Source organism: Ascaphus truei, unplaced genomic scaffold, assembly GCF_040206685.1.
Source record: "Ascaphus truei isolate aAscTru1 unplaced genomic scaffold, aAscTru1.hap1 HAP1_SCAFFOLD_665, whole genome shotgun sequence".
Lineage (NCBI taxonomy): Eukaryota > Metazoa > Chordata > Amphibia > Anura > Ascaphidae > Ascaphus > Ascaphus truei.
This window is the reverse complement of record NW_027456998.1, coordinates 30,187-48,316: the sequence shown is the minus strand read 5'-3', so window position 1 is coordinate 48,316 and position 18,130 is coordinate 30,187. Positions and strand designations below refer to the sequence as shown.

Genomic DNA, 18,130 nt, shown 5'->3' with positions numbered 1-18,130 from the left:
GGGAAGGCACAGCAGGGAGAGGGTTAATGTGCAGGTATCAGAGTATAGTTACAGTAAAGACTAATCCTCCGGCAGCGGCGTAACCACCCCGGAAACGTTACGGTGATACGCAGAATATACCGCGACCCTGGTATACAGCACAGAGAGACGTCACATTACTGACAGTTTCTGGGGCCCCCCACCCCCACAATTATATCTGCGCCTCATTCCAGCGGCCCTCACCTCGGGAGAGAACATTTAAAAATATAGTGTATGTACAGAGAGGGGCCCACAGAGAGGGGCCGACAGAGAGGGGCTCACAGAGAGGGGCTCACAGAGAGGGGCCCACAGAGAGGGGCCCACAGAGAGGGGCTCACAGAGAGGGGCTCACAGAGAGGGGCCCACAGAGAGGGGCCCACAGAGAGGGGCCCACAGAGAGGGGGGGCACACAGAGAGGGGGGGCACACAGAGAGGGGGGGCACACAGAGACTAGCATCCCACAGCTGTGCTTATTACCGCACAATCCCTCCAGGGTTAATGGATTATTACTTTAAAAAAAAAAAAAATCAGCTGCCTGAGAACGTCCAAAGGGGACAGGCAGAGAATGGCTTCCTGCAGGAGAGGGGCAACTGAGCGCGGTTAGAAGGGTGAGAGAGGTTTTAGTGGGGGCAGGGGGGAGGGGGGGAGGGGAGATGAAAAAGGTATTGAGGGGGAAGAGAGCAAGAGAAAGAGGGGAATGAGGGGCAAGAGGGTGAGCAAGAGAGAGAGCGAGCAAGAGAGGAAAAGATGTGATGTGAGAAGAGGTAGGACAGGCTGCAATGTGCTGCGTTAGGAGAGGTAGGACAGGCTGCAATGTGCTGCGTTAGGAGAGGTAGGATAGGCTGCAATGTGCTGTGTTAGGAGAGGTAGGATAGGCCTGCAATGTGCTGTGTTAGGAGGTAGGACAGGCCTGCAATGTGCTGTGTTAGGAGGTAGGATAGACCTGCAATGTGCTGTATTAGGAGAGGTAGGACAGGCCTGCAATGTGCTGTGTTAGGAGGTAGGATAGACCTGCAATGTGCTGTGTTAGGAGAGGTAGGACAGGCCTGCAATGTGCTGTGTTAGGAGGTAGGACAGGCCTACAATGTGCTGTGTTAGGAGAGGTAGGACAGGCCTGCAATGTGTTAGGAGAGGTAGGATAGGCTGCAATGTGCTGTGTTAGGAGAGGTAGGACAGGCCTGCAATGTGCTGTGTTAGGAGAGGTAGGATAGGCTGCAATGTGCTGTGTTAGGAGAGGTAGGATAGTCCTGCAATGAGCTGTGTTAGGAGAGGTAGGATAGGCCTGCAATGTGCTGTGTTAGGAGAGGTAGGACAGGCTGCAATGTGCTGTGTTAGGAGAGGTAGGACAGGCCTGCAATGTGCTGTGTTAGGAGAGGTAGGATAGGCCTGCAATGTGCTGTGTTAGGAGAGGTAGGACAGGCTGCAATGTGCTGTGTTAGGAGATGTAGGACAGGCTGCAATGTGCTGTGTTAGGAGAGGTAGGACAGGCTGCAATGTGCTGTGTTAGGAGAGGTAGGATAGGCCTGCATTGTGCTGTGTTAGGAGAGGTAGGATAGGCCTGCAATGTGCTGTGTTAGGAGATGTAGGACAGGCTGCAATGTGCTGTGTTAGGAGAGGTAGGATAGGCCTGCAATGTGCTGTGTTAGGAGAGGTAGGACAGGCTGCAATGTGCTGTGTTAGGAGAGGTAGGACAGGCCTGCAATGTGCTGTGTTAGGAGAGGTAGGATAGGCCTGCAATGTGCTGTGTTAGGAGAGGTAGGACAGGCTGCAATGTGCTGTGTTAGGAGATGTAGGACAGGCTGCAATGTGCTGTGTTAGGAGAGGTAGGACAGGCCTGCAATGTGCTGTGTTAGGAGAGGTAGGATAGGCCTGCATTGTGCTGTGTTAGGAGAGGTAGGATAGGCCTGCAATGTGCTGTGTTAGGAGATGTAGGACAGGCTGCAATGTGCTGTGTTAGGAGAGGTAGGACAGGCTGCAATGTGCTGTGTTAGGAGAGGTAGGATAGGCCTGCAATGTGCTGTGTTAGGATAGGTAGGGCAGGCCTGCAATGTGCTGTGAAACAAAGAAAAACCCGGGCGCTCCCTGATTAAGTTCTTAAGAACAGGGGCAATGTGACAATGAAATTTACAACCTTATAAACAAAGGTCCCCTCTGGTTCGTCTTCTTGTCCTATGGCTCAGACCCCAATAGGATCCTTATCCAGGATCCTTATTTGTACAGGGATATAAAGAGAAAAAAGGGGGAGCACAGGTTGAAGAATTTGGGGTATCTAGAGTATCTAAATAGATATTTGTGGGTGTGCTAGAAAGTTATATTAAATCACTTACACGGCCTTGTGTAAATGCTCTCACAGCAAGGTTTACTTGTCTTAGTGTTCTCTTGGTCGGTTGCCTTCTTCTTTTCAGGGCTTGGTTTTCTTTCTGGATATCTTCAACAGTCCTATTGGACTTTATCAATACTGTCTGTATTCCCCTCTAAACCACTGTTTTTCAATCTGTTCACTCCGAGGGAGACATCCTCATTGTAAGCCGAGGACTGTTGAAGATATCCAGAAAGAAAACCAAGTCCTGAAAAGAAGAAGGCAACCGACCAAGAGAACACTAAGACAAGTAAACCTTGCTGTGAGAGCATTTACACAAGGCCGTGTAAGTGATTTAATATATCTTTCTAGCACACCCACAAATATCTATTTAGATACTCTAGATACCCCAAATTCTTCAACCTGTGCTCCCCCTTTTTTCTCTTTATATCCCTGCAATGTGCTGTGTTAGGAGAGGTAGGATAGGCCGCAATGTGCTGTGTTAGGAGAGGTAGGATAGGCCTGCAATGTGCTGTGTTAGGAGAGGTAGGACAGGCTGCAATGTGCTGTGTTAGGAGAGGTAGGACAGGCTGCAATGTGCTGTGTTAGGAGAGGTAGGACAGGCTGCAGTGTGCTGTGTTAGGAGAGGTAGGATAGGCCTGCAATGTGCTGTGTTAGGAGAGGTAGGATAGGCTGCAATGTGCTGTGTTAGGAGAGGTAGGATAGGCCTGCAATGTGCTGTGTTAGGAGAGGTAGGACAGGCTGCAATGTGCTGTGTTAGGAGAGGTAGGACAGGCTGCAATGTGCTGTGTTAGGAGAGGTAGGACAGGCTGCGATGTGCTGTGTTAGGAGAGGTAGGACAGGCTGCAATGTGCTGTGTTAGGAGAGGTAGGATAGGCCTGCAATGTGCTGTGTTAGGAGAGGTAGGACAGGCTGCAATGTGCTGTGTTAGGAGAGGTAGGATAGGTCTGCAATGTGCTGTGTTAGGAGAAGTAGGACAGGCCTGCAATGTGCTGTGTTAGGAGAGGAAGGAAAGGCCTGCAATGTGCTGTTAGGAGAGGTAGGACAGGCTTGCAATGTGCTGTGTTAGAAGAGGTAGGATAGGCTGCAATGTGCTGTGTTAGGAGAGGTAGGACAGGCTGCAATGTGCTGTGTTAGAAGAGGTAGGATAGGCTGCAATGTGCTGTGTTAGAAGAGGTAGGATAGGCTGCAATGTGCTGTGTTAGGAGAGGTAGGATAGGCCTGCAATGTGCTGTGTTAGGAGAGGTAGGATAGGCCTGCAATGTGCTGTGTTAGGAGAGGTAGGATAGGCCTGCAATGTGCTGTGTTAGGAGAGGTAGGATAGGCCTGCAATGTGCTGTGTTAGAGAAGGTAGGATAGGCCTGCAATGTGCTGTGTTAGGATAGGTAGGATAGGCCTGCAATGTGCTGTGTTAGAGAAGGTAGGATAGGCCTGCAATGTGCTGTGTTAGAGAAGGTAGGATAGGCCTGCAATGTGCTGTGTTAGAGAAGGTAGGATAGGCCTGCAATGTGCTGTGTTAGGAGAGGTAGGATAGGCCTGCAATGTGCTGTGTTAGGAGGTAGGATAGGCCTGCAATGTGCTGTGCTAGGAGGTAGGATAGGCCTGCAATGTGCTGTGTTAGGAGAGGTAGGATAGGCCTGCAATATGTTGTGTTAGGAGAGGTAGGATAGGCCTGCAATGTGCTGTGTTAGGATAGGTAGGGCAGGCTGCAATGTGCTGTGTTAGGAGAGGAAGGATAGGCCTGCGATGTGCTGTGTTAGGATAGGTAGGATAGGCCTGCAATGTGCTGTGTTAGGAGAGGTAGGACAGGCCTGCAATGTGTTGTGTTAGGAGAGGTAGGATAGGCCTGCAATGTGTTGTGTTAGGAGAGGTAGGATAGGCCTCCAATGTGCTGTGTTAGGAGAGGTAGGACAGGTCTGCAATGTGCTGTGTTAGGATAGGCCTGCAATGTGCTGTGTTAGGAGAGGTAGGACAGGCTGCAATGTGCTGTGTTAGGAGAGGAAGGATAGGCCTGCGATGTGCTGTGTTAGGATAGGTAGGATAGGCCTGCAATGTGCTGTGTTAGGAGAGGTAGGACAGGCCTGCAATGTGTTGTGTTAGGAGAGGTAGGATAGGCCTGCAATGTGTTGTGTTAGGAGAGGTAGGATAGGCCTGCAATGTGCTGTGTTAGGAGAGGTAGGACAGGTCTGCAATGTGCTGTGTTAGGAGAGGTAGGACAGGCCTGCAATGTGCTGCGTTAGGAGAGGTAGGACAGGCCTGCAATGTGCTGCGTTAGGAGAGGTAGGACAGGCCTGCAATGTGCTGTGTTAGAAGAGGTAGGATAGGCCTGCAATGTGCTGTGTTAGGAGAGGTAGGATAGGCCTGCAATGTGTTGTGTTAGGAGAGGTAGGATAGGCCTGCAATGTGCTGTGTTAGGAGAGGTAGGACAGGTCTGCAATGTGCTGTGTTAGGATAGGTAGGACAGGCCTGCAATGTGCTGTGTTAGGAGAGGTAGGACAGGCCTGCAATGTGCTGTGTTAGGAGAGGTAGGATAGGCCTGCAATGTGCTGTGTTAGGAGAGGTAGGATAGACCTGCAAATGTGCTGTGTTAGGAGAGGTAGGATAGGCCTGCAATGTGCTGTGTTAGGAGAGGTAGGATAGGCCTGCAATGTGCAGTGTTAGGAGAGGTAGGACAGGCTGCAATGTGCTGTGTTAGGAGAGGTAGGATAGGCTGCAATGTGTTAGGAGAGGTAGGACAGGCTGCAATGTGCTGTGTTAGGAGAGGTAGGATAGCCCTGCAATGTGCTGTGTTAGGAGAGGTAGGACAGGCTGCAATGTGTTAGGAGAGGTAGGACAGGCTGCAATGTGCTGTGTTAGGAGAGGTAGGATAGCCCTGCAATGTGCTGTGTTAGGAGAGGTAGGACAGGCTGCAATGTGCTGTGTTAGGAGAGGTAGGATAGGCCTGCAATGTGCTGTGTTAGGAGAGGTAGGACAGGCCTGCAATGTGCTGTGTTAGGAGAGGTAGGACAGGCTTGCAATGTGCTGTGTTAGGAGAGGTAGGACAGGCCTGCAATGTGCTGTGTTAGGAGAGGTACGATAGGCCTGCAATGTGCTGTGTTAGAAGAGGTAGGATAGACCTGCAATGTGCTGCGTTAGGAGAGGTAGGATAGGCCTGCAATGTGCTGTGTTAGGAGAGGTAGGACAGGCTGCAATGTGTTAGGAGAGGTAGGACAGGCTGCAATGTGCTGTGTTAGGAGAGGTAGGATAGGCCTGCAATGTGCTGTGTTAGGAGAGGTAGGACAGGCTGCAATGTGCTGTGTTAGGAGAGGTAGGATAGGCCTGCAATGTGCTGTGTTAGGAGAGGTAGGACAGGCTGCAATGTGCTGTGTTATGAGAGGTAGGACAGGCTGCAATGTGCTGTGTTAGGAGAGGTAGGACAGGCTTGCAATGTGCTGTGTTAGGAGAGGTAGGACAGGCCTGCAATGTGCTGTGTTAGGAGAGGTAGGACAGGCCTGCAATGTGCTGTGTTAGGAGAGGTAGGATAGACCTGCAATGTGCTGCGTTAGGAGAGGTAGGATAGGCCTGCAATGTGCTGTGTTAGGAGAGGTAGGACAGGCTGCAATGTGCTGTGTTAGGAGAGGTAGGATAGGCCTGCAATGTGCTGTGTTAGGAGAGGTAGGACAGGCTGCAATGTGTTAGGAGAGGTAGGACAGGCTGCAATGTGCTGTGTTAGGAGAGGTAGGATAGGCCTGCAATGTGCTGTGTTAGGAGAGGTAGGACAGGCTGCAATGTGCTGTGTTAGGAGAGGTAGGATAGGCCTGCAATGTGCTGTGTTAGGAGAGGTAGGATAGGCCTGCAATGTGCTGTGTTAGGAGAGGTAGGATAGGCCTGCAATGTGCTGTGTTAGGAGAGGTAGGATAGGCCTGCAATGTGCTGTGTTAGGAGAGGTAGGACAGGCTGCAATGTGCTGTGTTAGGAGAGGTAGGACAGGCTGCAATGTGCTGTGTTAGGAGAGGTAGGACAGGCTGCAATGTGCTGTGTTAGGAGAGGTAGGATAGGCTGCAATGTGCTGTGTTAGGAGAGGTAGGATAGGCCTGCAATGTGTTGTGTTAGGAGAGGTAGGATAGGCCTGCAATGTGCTGTGTTAGGAGAGGTAGGACAGGCTGCAATGTGCTGTGTTAGGGCTGTTATATAGTGGCCGCGTGTGCTACGCTGTGCGTGCGCGCGGCACTTATAAACGGCTGAGGTTAGTCAGCCCTTCTATACAAGGGCCGCGCACGGCAGTGAGCGTGCATCCGGCCGACAGCGGGGAAGATGGGGAATAGAATGATTTTGCGCCGCTACCGGCGCTGAAATGTGTGTGTGTATGTGTTTGTGTGCACAATGTTAATAAATATTTTATTTTTACCAATGTTTTTAATAAATAATACATTGCACATACAAACACATCTATACTATATTTCTAAGTTTGTTATTCCATTTGTTTGTTTGTTTGTTTGTCCGAAGCATCAACATCTCACAAACGGCACGACGAAGCACAGCGAAACTTTTACTGGACATTGTGCTGCGGATTTTATGTCAACGCAACTATTTTGAGTTTCCAATATGACTCACCTTCAAAATTATGGACATTCTAAGTTTCCATCGGGTGTCCTGCAAAAATGTTAGAGCTTGGGGGAGGGGGCGTGTCCTTGGCTGGATCGGGGCTGTGTGTGTGTGATGTGCGGGGGAGATGTGTCTATGGGGGGGAGGGGGGAGATGTGGCAGCAACAGGGTGGGAGGGAGGGCGGGCAGATGTGCCAGCAGCGTGGGGAGATGCGGCAGCAGCGCAGGGAAATGTGCCGGCAGCTCCCCGGGCTAAGCCGGGTACAAAAGCTAGTACACACACATACAGTACCTCAGTCGCGCACCGTATACACACGAAACGTGTGCGGCACGTGCCTTCGCACAGGTGCGCGCGGCCACACACAGTATATAACAGCCCTTAGAGGTAGGGTAGGCCTGCAATGTGCTGTGTTAGGAGAGGTAGGATAGGCCTGCAATGTGCTGTGTTAGGAGAGGTAGGATAGGCCTGCAATGTGCTGTGTTAGGAGAGGTAGGATAGGCCTGCAATGTGCTGTGTTAGGAGAGGTAGGATAGGCTGTAATGTGCTGTGTTAGGAGAGGTAGGATAGGCCTGCAATGTGCTGTGTTAGGAGAGGTAGGAAAGGACTGCAATGTGCTGTGTTAGGAGAGGTAGGATAGGCTGTAATGTGCTGTGTTAGAAGAGGTAGGACAGGCCTGCAATGTGCTGTGTTAGGATAGGTAGGAAAGGACTGCAATGTGCTGTGTTAGGAGAGGTAGGGTAGGCCTGCAATGTGCTGTGTTAGGATAGGTAGGAAAGGACTGCAATGTGCTGTGTTAGGAGAGGTAGGATAGGCCTGCAATATGCTGTGTTAGGAGAGGTAGGATAGGCCTGCAATGTGTTGTGTTAGGATAGGTAGGATAGGCCTGCAATGTGCTGTGTTAGGAGAGGTAGGATAGGCCTGCAATGTGCTGTGTTAGGATAGGTAGGATAGGCCTGCAATGTGCTGTGTTAGGATAGGTAGGATAGGCCTGCAATGTGCTGTGTTAGGATAGGTAGGATAGGCCTGCAATGTGCTGTGTTAGGAGAGGTAGGATAGGCCTGCAATGTGCTGTGTTAGGAGAGGTAGGATAGGCCTGCAATGTGCTGTGTTAGGATAGGTAGGATAGGCCTGCAATGTGCTGTGTTAGGATAGGTAGGATAGGCCTGCATTGTGCTGTGTTAGGAGAGGTAGGATAGGTCTGCAATGTGCTGTGTTAGGAGAGGTAGGATAGGCCTGCAATGTGCTGTGTTAGGATAGGTAGGATAGGCCTGCAGTGTGCTGTGTTAGGAGTGGTAGGATAGGCCTGCAATGTGCTGTGTTAGGATAGGCCTGCAATGTGCTGTGTTAGGAGAGGTAGGACAGGCCTGCAATGTGCTGTGTTAGGATAGGTAGGATAGGCCTGCAATGTGCTGTGTTCGAGAAGGTAGGATAGGCCTGCAATGTGCTGTGTTAGGAGAGGTAGGATAGGCCTGCAATGTGCTGTGTTAGGAGAGGTAGCATAGGCCTGCACTGTGCTGTGTTAGGAGAGGTAGGATAGGCCTGCACTGTGCTGTGTTAGGAGAGGTAGGATAGGCCTGCAATGTGCTGTGTTAGAAGAGGTAGGACAGGCCTGCAATGTGCTGTGTTAGGAGAGGTAGGATAGGCCTGCAATGTGCTGTGTTAGGAGAGGTAGGATAGGCCTGCAATGTGCTGTGTTAGGAGAGGTAGGATAGGCCTGCAATGTGCTGTGTTAGGAGAGGTAGGATAGGCCTGCAATGTGCTGTGTTAGAGAAGGTAGGATAGGCCTGCAATGTGCTGTGTTAGGATAGGTAGGATAGGCCTGCAATGTGCTGTGTTAGAGAAGGTAGGATAGGCCTGCAATGTGCTGTGTTAGAGAAGGTAGGATAGGCCTGCAATGTGCTGTGTTAGGTGACGTAGGATAGGCCTGCAATGTGCTGTGTTAGGTGAGGTAGGATAGGCCTGCAATGTGCTGTGTTAGGAGAGGTAGGATAGGCCTGCAATGTGCTGTGTTAGGAGGTAGGATAGGCCTGCAATGTGCTGTGTTAGGAGAGGTAGGATAGGCCTGCAATGTGTTGTGTTAGGAGAGGTAGGATAGGCCTGCAATGTGCTGTGTTAGGAGAGGTAGGATAGGCCTGCAATGTGCTGTGTTAGGATAGGTAGGATAGGCCTGCAATGTGCTGTGTTAGGATAGGTAGGATAGGCCTGCAATGTGCTGTGTTAGGATAGGTAGGATAGGCCTGCAATGTGCTGTGTTAGGAGAGGTAGGATAGGCCTGCAATGTGCTGTGTTAGGAGAGGTAGGATAGGCCTGCAATGTGCTGTGTTAGGATAGGTAGGATAGGCCTGCAATGTGCTGTGTTAGGATAGGTAGGATAGGCCTGCAATGTGCTGTGTTAGGAGAGGTAGCATAGGCCTGCACTGTGCTGTGTTAGGAGAGGTAGGATAGGCCTGCACTGTGCTGTGTTAGGAGAGGTAGGATAGGCCTGCAATGTGCTGTGTTAGAAGAGGTAGGACAGGCCTGCAATGTGCTGTGTTAGGAGAGGTAGGATAGGCCTGCAATGTGCTGTGTTAGGAGAGGTAGGATAGGCCTGCAATGTGCTGTGTTAGGAGAGGTAGGATAGGCCTGCAATGTGCTGTGTTAGGAGAGGTAGGATAGGCCTGCAATGTGCTGTGTTAGGATAGGTAGGATAGGCCTGCAATGTGCTGTGTTAGAGAAGGTAGGATAGGCCTGCAATGTGCTGTGTTAGAGAAGGTAGGATAGGCCTGCAATGTGCTGTGTTAGGTGAGGTAGGATAGGCCTGCAATGTGCTGTGTTAGGAGAGGTAGGATAGGCCTGCAATGTGCTGTGTTAGGAGGTAGGATAGGCCTGCAATGTGCTGTGTTAGGAGGTAGGATAGGCCTGCAATGTGCTGTGTTAGGAGAGGTAGGATAGGCCTGCAATGTGTTGTGTTAGGAGAGGTAGGATAGGCCTGCAATGTGCTGTGTTAGGAGAGGTAGGATAAGCCTGCAATGTGCTGTGTTAGGAGAGGTATGATAGGCCTGCAATGTACTGTGTTAGGAGAGGTAGGATAGGCCTGCAATGTGCTGTGTTAGGAGAGGTAGGATAGGCCTGCAATGTGCTGTGTTAGGAGAGGTAGGATAGGCCTACAATGTGCTGTGTTAGGAGAGGTAGGACAGGCCTGCAATGTGCTGTGTTAGGAGAGGTAGGATAGGCTGCAATGTGATGTGTTAGGAGAGGTAGGATAACCTGCAATGTGCTGTGTTAGGAGAGGTAGGATAGGCCTGCAATGTGCTGTGTTAGGAGAGGTAGGATAGGCCTGCAATGTGCTGTGTTAGGAGAGGTAGGGCAGGCCTGCAATATGCTGTGTTAGGAGAGGTAGGATAGGCTGCAATGTGATGTGTTAGGAGAGGTAGGATAGACCTGCAATGTGCTGTGTTAGGAGAGGTAGGATAGGCCTGCAATGTGCTGTGTTAGGAGAGGTAGGATAGGCCTGCAATGTGCACTGTTAGAAGAGGTAGGACAGGCCTGCAATGTGCTGTGTTAGGAGAGGTAGGATAGGCTGCAATGTGATGTGTTAGGAGAGGTAGGATAGACCTGCAATGTGCTGTGTTAGGAAAGGTAGGATAGGCCTGCAATGTGCTGTGTTAGGAGAGGTAGGATAGGCCTGCAATGTGCTGTGTTAGGAGAGGTAGGATAGGCCTGCAATGTGCTGTGTTAGGAGAGGTAGGACAGGCCTGCAATGTGCTGTGTTAGGATAGGTAGGATAGGTCTGCAATGTGCTGTGTTAGGATAGGTAGGATAGGTCTGCAATGTGCTGTGTTAGGATAGGTAGGATAGGTCTGCAATGTGCTGTGTTAGGAGAGGTAGGATAGACCTGCAATGTGCTGTGTTAGAAGAGGTAGGACAGGCCTGCAATGTGCTGTGTTAGGATAGGTAGGATAGACCTGCAATGTGCTGTGTTAGAAGAGACCCTGCCTCAAGAAGCTTACAATCTATAAGGCAGGGTATGTTGAAGCATTGGGTACAGGGGATGAGAGGATTGGTGAGTTTCAGATTGCAACAGAGCAGCTGTAACATCAGCAAAAATCAGCGAACGGCGACACCCTTGACTGTCCACCTTCGGGGCGACGCAGATGTAGACTGAATGGGTTCAGATTGAACGGAGCTGTGATTTGAGAGTCCTTTGTGCTCCTGGGTCATTAACATTCCAGTGGATGGGGTTAACGAAAAACAGTTCTAAGCAAATGCAGGTGTTAACCCTTAGCACGCTGGTTTTGTGCAGAGGGGAGCAGGTCTTGGGGAACCCTTCCAGGCTTCCACCTTTGGGGCAATGCTGAGGTAGGCTGAAGGGGTAAGAGGTATAAGGTGGGGTACAGCAGGAACTACACGTCTGCAACTGTTGAAGATGGCTGGATTTGTGTAGTCCTACTCCGTACAAATGTGTATTGCGGAACATGAAACGCTGCACCCGTCAGTGAGAGAGAAAACTGCGCAGCGCGATATTCTCACCTCCTCCGCGTGGAGTTCTTCCTCGTCCCTCGTGTCTTCTTTCCCAACAAGTCCAGACGGTGCCGGTATTCTGCGATCTTCAGGCTGTGAAAGGAAGTGGGGGAGTGAGATACCGTACAAGCATACACAAGAGGCACCCCCAGTACTCAAACCCAGGGGAACACGCTCTCCCCCCCCCCCCGCAACACGCAGAACCTGCCCCATAAGCATCAACCTCCCACATCCCCCGCTGCGGAGAAGCAGAGTTTAGAGAATAACAGAGCCAGACCAACAGTGTGAATAGCATGTAACTAGCACCGGAGAACCGGCAGCACGCCCAACGTATGTACAATAACGGCAAGGCTGGGATACTCCCACCGCCCCCCGATATTCCCACCGCCCCCCGATATTCCCATCGCCCCCCGATATTCCCACCGCCCCCCGATATTCCCACCGCCCCCCGATATTCCCACCGCCCCCCGATATTCCCACCGCCCCCCGATATTCCCACCGCCCCCGATATTCCCATCGCATCGCGCCCCGATATTCCCATCGCCCCCTGATATTCCCATCGCGCCCCGATATTCCCATCGCGCCCCGATATTCCCATCGCGCCCCGATATTCCCATCGCGCCCCGATATTCCCATCGCGCCCCGATATTCCCATCGCGCCCCGATATTCCCATCGCGCCCCGATATTCCCATCGCGCCCCGATATTCCCATCGCGCCCTGATATTCCCATCGCATCACGCCCCGATATTCCCATCGCCCCCTGATATTCCCATCGCCCACTGATATTCCCATCGCCCACTGATATTCCCATCGCCCACTGATATTCCCATCGCCCCCTGATATTCCCATCGCCCCCTGATATTCCCATCGCCCACTGATATTCCCATCGCCCACTGATATTCCCATCGCCCACTGATATTCCCAATTCCCATCGCCCCCTGATATTCCCATCGCATCACGCCCCGATATTCCCATCGCCCCCTGATATTCCCATCGCCCACTGATATTCCCATCGCCCACTGATATTCCCAATTCCCATCGCCCCCTGATATTCCCATCGCCCCCTGATATTCCCATCGCCCCCTGATATTCCCATCGCCCCCTGATATTCCCATCGCCCCCTGATATTCCCATCGCCCCCTGATATTCCCATCGCCCCCTGATATTCCCATCGCCCCCTGATATTCCCATCGCCCCCTGATATTCCCATCGCTTTCTCAATCATTTACATCACTGCGGAGGACCGCTCTCCTGTGATGTGCTGAATTTCCACTTGTAAGAGGACAGAAAATTATACAAAGATGCTGAGAAATGCCAATAACCCAAAATATAACACAGCACGAAATGCTACGAGTTGCGCCCCGGCGCTCTGCAGGGGAACCTCTATACAAGAACCGCAAACTCAGATCAACAGGGACATTACAGACACAGAAACCCTGGGAAATGTGATCAGCTGGTGAGATACAGAGCGCAGCGTGTCCCGGGAATCCCGTCCCTGATCTGCGGGTTACCTTAACGCTGCGCCATGATTTACTGGCCGTGCTCGTGGGAGCGGAGGGGGCAATGCATTACTGTTCTGTCACTGCGTGCAAGTCCTGCATGTAGACTAAATGTTTCTCTTTTTAATATTGAATGATTTCTTAAATAAACAAAAAGAACAATGCACTACCTTTGTATGGCACTGGAGAGATAAGAAATGGTGTGTAATACACAGGCTGTGCCTTGCTTCTGGGTAGCAGATTATTACAGAAATGGTGTGTAATACACAGGCTGTGCCTTGCTTCTGGGTAGCAGATTATTACAGAAATGGTGTGTAATACACAGGCTGTGCCTTGCTTCTGGGTAGCAGATTATTACAGAAATGGTGTGTAATACACAGGCTGTGCCTTGCTTCTGGGTAGCAGATTATTACAGAAATGGTGTGTAATACACAGGCTGTGCCTTGCTTCTGGGTAGCAGATTATTACAGAAATGGTGTGTAATACACAGGCTGTGCCTTGCTTCTGGGTAGCAGATTATTACAGAAATGGTGTGTAATACACAGGCTGTGCCTTGCTTCTGGGTAGCAGATTATTACAGAAATGGTGTGTAATACACAGGCTGTGCCTTGCTTCTGGGTAGCAGATTATTACAGAAATGGTGTGTAATACACAGGCTGTGCCTTGCTTCTGGGTAGCAGATTATTACAGAAATGGTGTGTAATACACAGGCTGTGCCTTGCTTCTGGGTAGCAGATTATTACAGAAATGGTGTGTAATACACAGGCTGTGCCTTGCTTCTGGGTAGCAGATTATTACAGAAATGGTGTGTAATACACAGGCTGTGCCTTGCTTCTGGGTAGCAGATTATTACAGAAATGGTGTGTAATACACAGGCTGTGCCTTGCTTCTGGGTAGCAGATTATTACAGAAATGGTGTGTAATACACAGGCTGTGCCTTGCTTCTGGGTAGCAGATTATTACAGAAATGGTGTGTAATACACAGGCTGTGCCTTGCTTCTGGGTAGCAGATTATTACAGAAATGGTGTGTAATACACAGGCTGTGCCTTGCTTCTGGGTAGCAGATTATTACAGAAATGGTGTGTAATACACAGGCTGTGCCTTGCTTCTGGGTAGCAGATTATTACAGAAATGGTGTGTAATACACAGGCTGTGCCTTGCTTCTGGGTAGCAGATTATTACAGAAATGGTGTGTAATACACAGGCTGTAGAAGCACGTTTATACCTGGGTAGCTTTGCTTTGCCTGCTGAGTCCGTATCTCCTACAGGAACAGAGAGAAAGCAGAATGAGAGAAATACGGATACATTGAGATCTCGGATATCGGATCAGAACTTCCCTGAGCCCCATTCCTGCGGGATTCTCAGTACGAGATCTCGGATATCGGATCAGAACTTCCCTGAGCCCCATTCCTGCGGGATTCTCAGTATGAGATCTCGGGTATCGGATCAGAACTTCCCTGAGCCCCATTCCTGCGGGATTCTCAGTATGAGATCTCGCATATCGGATCAGAACTTTCCAGAGCCCCATTCCTGCGGGATTCTCAGTACGAGATCTCGGATATCGGATCAGAACTTCCCTGAGCCCCATTCCTGCGGGATTCTCAGTATGAGATCTCGGATTTCGGATCAGAACTTCCCTGAGCCCCATTCCTGCGGGATTCTCAGTATGAGATCTCGGATATCGGATCAGAACTTCCCTGAGCCCCATTCCTGCGGGATTCTCAGTATGAGATCTCGGATATCGGATCAGAACTTCCCTGAGCCCCATTCCTGCGGGATTCTCAGTATGAGATCTCAGATATCGGATCAGAACTTCCCTGAGCCCCATTCCTGCGGGATTCTCAGTATGAGATCTCGGATATCGGATCAGAACTTCCCTGAGCCCCATTCCTGCGGGATTCTCAGTATGAGATCTCGGATATCGGATCAGAACTTCCCTGAGCCCCATTCCTGCGGGATTCTCAGTATGAGATCTCGGATATCGGATCAGAACTTCCCTGAGCCCCATTCCTGCGGGATTCTCAGTATGAGATCTCGCATATCGGATCAGAACTTTCCAGAGCCCCATTCCTGCGGGATTCTCAGTACGAGATCTCGCATATCGGATCAGAACTTTCCAGAGCCCCATTCCTGCGGGATTCTCAGTACGAGATCTCGGATATCGGATCAGAACTTCCCTGAGCCCCATTCCTGCGGGATTCTCAGTATGAGATCTCGGATATCGGATCAGAACTTCCCTGAGCCCCATTCCTGCGGGATTCTCAGTATGAGATCTCGGATATCGGATCAGAACTTCCCTGAGCCCCATTCCTGCGGGATTCTAAGTATGAGATCTCAGATATCGGATCAGAACTTCCCTGAGCCCCATTCCTGCGGGATTCTCAGTATGAGATCTCGGATATCGGATCAGAACTTCCCTGAGCCCCATTCCTGCGGGATTCTCAGTATGAGATCTCGGATATCGGATCAGAACTTCCCTGAGCCCCATTCCTGCGGGATTCTCAGTATGAGATCTCGGATATCGGATCAGAACTTCCCTGAGCCCCATTCCTGCGGGATTCTCAGTATGAGATCTCGGATATCGGATCAGAACTTCCCTGAGCCCCATTCCTGCGGGATTCTCAGTATGAGATATCGGATATTGGATCAGAACTTCCCTGAGCCCAATTCCTGCGGGATTCTCAGTATGAGATCTCGGATATCGGAGCAGAACTTCCCTGAGCCCCATTCCTGCGGGATTCTCAGTACGAGATCTCGGATATCGGATCAGAACTTCCCTGAGCCCCATTCCTGCGGGATTCTCAGTACGAGATCTCGGATATCGGATCAGAACTTCCCTGAGCCCCATTCCTGCGGGATTCTCAGTACGAGATCTCGGATATCGGATCAGAACTTCCCTGAGCCCCATTCCTGCGGGATTCTCAGTACGAGATCTCGGATATCGGATCAGAACTTCCCTGAGCCCCATTCCTGCGGGATTCTCAGTATGAGATCTCGGGTATCGGATCAGAACTTCCCTGAGCCCCATTCCTGCGGGATTCTCAGTATGAGATCTCGGATATCGGATCAGAACTTCCCTGAGCCCCATTCCTGCGGGATTCTCAGTACGAGATCTCGGTTATCGGATCAGAACTTCCCTGAGCCCCATTCCTGCGGGATTCTCAGTATGAGATCTCGCATATCGGATCAGAACTTCCCTGAGCCCCATTCCTGCGGGATTCTCAGTATGAGATCTCGCATATCGGATCAGAACTTTCCAGAGCCCCATTCCTGCGGGATTCTCAGTACGAGATCTCGGATATCGGATCAGAACTTCCCTGAGCCCCATTCCTGCGGGATTCTCAGTATGAGATCTCGGATATCGGATCAGAACTTCCCTGAGCCCCATTCCTGCGGGATTCTCAGTATGAGATCTCGGATATCGGATCAGAACTTCCCTGAGCCCCATTCCTGCGGGATTCTCAGTATGAGATCTCGGATATCGGATCAGAACTTCCCTGAGCCCCATTCCTGCGGGATTCTCAGTATGAGATCTCGGATATCGGATCAGAACTTCCCTGAGCCCCATTCCTGCGGGATTCTCAGTATGAGATATCGGATATCGGATCAGAACTTCCCTGAGCCCCATTCCTGCGGGATTCTCAGTATGAGATATCGGATATCGGAGCAGAACTTCCCTGAGCCCCATTCCTGCGGGATTCTCAGTATGAGATCTCGGATATCGGATCAGAACTTCCCTGAGCCCCATTCCTGCGGGATTCTCAGTACGAGATCTCGGATATCGGATCAGAACTTCCCTGAGCCCCATTCCTGCGGGATTCTCAGTACGAGATCTCGGATATCGGATCAGAACTTCCCTGAGCCCCATTCCTGCGGGATTCTCAGTACGAGATCTCGGATATCGGATCAGAACTTCCCTGAGCCCCATTCCTGCGGGATTCTTAGTACGAGATCTCGGATACCGGATCAGAACTTCCCTGAGCCCCATTCCTGCGGGATTCTCAGTATGAGATCTCGGATATCGGATCAGAACTTCCCTGAGCCCCATTCCTGCGGGATTCTCAGTATGAGATATCGGATATCGGATCAGAACTTCCCTGAGCCCCATTCCTGCGGGATTCTCAGTATGAGATCTCGGATACCGGATCAGAACTTCCCTGAGCCCCATTCCTGCGGGATTCTCAGTATGAGATCTCGGATATCGGATCAGAACTTCCCTGAGCCCCATTCCTGCGGGATTCTCAGTATGAGATCTCGGATATCGGATCAGAACTTCCCTGAGCCCCATTCCTGCGGGATTCTCAGTATGAGATCTCGGATATCGGAGCAGAACTTCCCTGAGCCCCATTCCTGCGGGATTCTCAGTATGAGATATCGGATATCGGAGCAGAACTTCCCTGAGCCCAATTCCTGCGGGATTCTCAGTATGAGATCTCGGATATCGGATCAGAACTTCCCTGAGCCCCATTCCTGCGGGATTCTCAGTATGAGATCTCGGATACCGGATCAGAACTTCCCTGAGCCCCATTCCTGCGGGATTCTCAGTATGAGATCTCGGATACCGGATCAGAACTTCCCTGAGCCCCATTCCTGCGGGATTCTCAGTATGAGATCTCGGATATCGGATCAGAACTTCCCTGAGCCCCATTCCTGCGGGATTCTCAGTACGAGATCTCGGATATCGGATCAGAACTTCCCTGAGCCCCATTCCTGCGGGATTCTCAGTACGAGATCTCGGATATCGGATCAGAACTTCCCTGAGCCCCATTGCTGCGGGATTCTCAGTACGAGATCTCGGATATCGGATCAGAACTTCCCTGAGCCCCATTCCTGCGGGATTCTCAGTACGAGATCTCGGATATCGGATCAGAACTTCCCTGAGCCCCATTCCTGCGGGATTCTCAGTACGAGATCTCGGATATCGGATCAGAACTTCCCTGAGACCCATTCCTGCGGGATTCCCAGTACGAGATCTCGGGTATCGGATCAGAACTTCCCTGAGCCCCATTCCTGTGGGATTCCCAGTATGAGATATCGGATATCGGATCAGAACTTCCCTGAGCCCCATTCCTGCGGGATTCCCAGTATGAGATATCGGATATCGGATCAGAACTTCCCTGAGCCTCATTCCTGCGGGATTCTCAGTATGAGATCTCGGATATCGGAGCAGAACTTCCCTGAGCCCCATTCCTGCGGGATTCTCAGT

At 50.9% G+C, this 18,130-nt stretch overlaps 1 protein-coding gene across 2 annotated transcripts in view; it reads right to left on the bottom strand.

Annotated features, from left to right (window-relative positions):
* The window catches only part of CCDC93 (CCC complex scaffolding subunit CCDC93), a 133,948-nt gene that overhangs the window by 85,653 nt on the left and 30,165 nt on the right, over positions 1 to 18,130 (bottom strand). Inside the window, exons 5-6 of one of the 2 annotated variants that reach the window (XM_075584584.1) lie at positions 14,150 to 14,186; positions 11,433 to 11,516 (exon numbers count right to left, since the gene is read on the bottom strand). In XM_075584584.1, coding sequence (XP_075440699.1) covers positions 11,433 to 11,516; positions 14,150 to 14,186 — 121 coding nt within the window. Of the gene's footprint in view, positions 1 to 11,431; positions 11,517 to 14,149; positions 14,187 to 18,130 lie in introns of both variants that reach the window. The other variant, XM_075584585.1, reaches the window with a different exon arrangement.